The 461-nt window shown below is 68.1% G+C and overlaps 1 protein-coding gene across 1 annotated transcript in view; it reads right to left on the bottom strand.

The window, feature by feature from the left end:
- The window catches only part of VPS72 (vacuolar protein sorting 72 homolog), a 2,871-nt gene extending 2,414 nt beyond the window's left edge, over positions 1-457 (bottom strand). The window contains exons 1-2 of the mRNA XM_017741574.1: positions 393-457; positions 30-329 (exon numbers count right to left, since the gene is read on the bottom strand). Of these exons, the coding sequence (XP_017597063.1) occupies positions 30-329; positions 393-457 (365 nt within the window). The remainder of the gene's footprint in view (positions 1-29; positions 330-392) is intronic.
- Positions 458-461: the final 4 nt, after the last annotated feature.

Raw genomic sequence — 461 nt, 5'->3', positions numbered from 1 at the left:
CCGTGGCGCCGTTGTGCAGGACGCGGCGTCGGCGGCGGGGCTCGGCCTCGTCCTGCTCCGAGCCCGGCTCGTCCCCCTCGTCGATGTCAAAGTCCGAGTCCACCTCGTCATCGCTGTCCGAGTGCTCCCCGCGGTACTCGTCATCCCCAGACTCCTGCGGGACATCGGGAATATGAGACCAGCCCCTCCAGAACCCCCCGTCATCCCCGGACTCCTGCGGGATAGTCCGGAGATCGGGAACACGGCCTTGGTAATCCCGAGGGATCTTCACGGGACTCGTCGTGCCCAGACTCCTGCGGGATCCGGGGACGGATCCCCCGGAGATGCCCCGCACCCGTTATCCCGGATTCCCACAGGACACGGGGATGGATCCCCCGGAGATGCCTCCGCACCCGTTATCCCGGATTCCCACAGGACACGGGGATGGATCCCCCGGAGATGCCCCCGCCCCCGTCATCCCG

This window comes from Corvus brachyrhynchos, unplaced genomic scaffold (genome assembly GCF_000691975.1).
Source record: "Corvus brachyrhynchos isolate BGI_N302 unplaced genomic scaffold, ASM69197v1 scaffold758, whole genome shotgun sequence".
Classification (NCBI taxonomy): Eukaryota; Metazoa; Chordata; class Aves; order Passeriformes; family Corvidae; genus Corvus; species Corvus brachyrhynchos.
The sequence above is the reverse complement of the archived record's forward strand: the minus strand, read 5'-3'. Positions and strand labels throughout refer to the sequence as shown.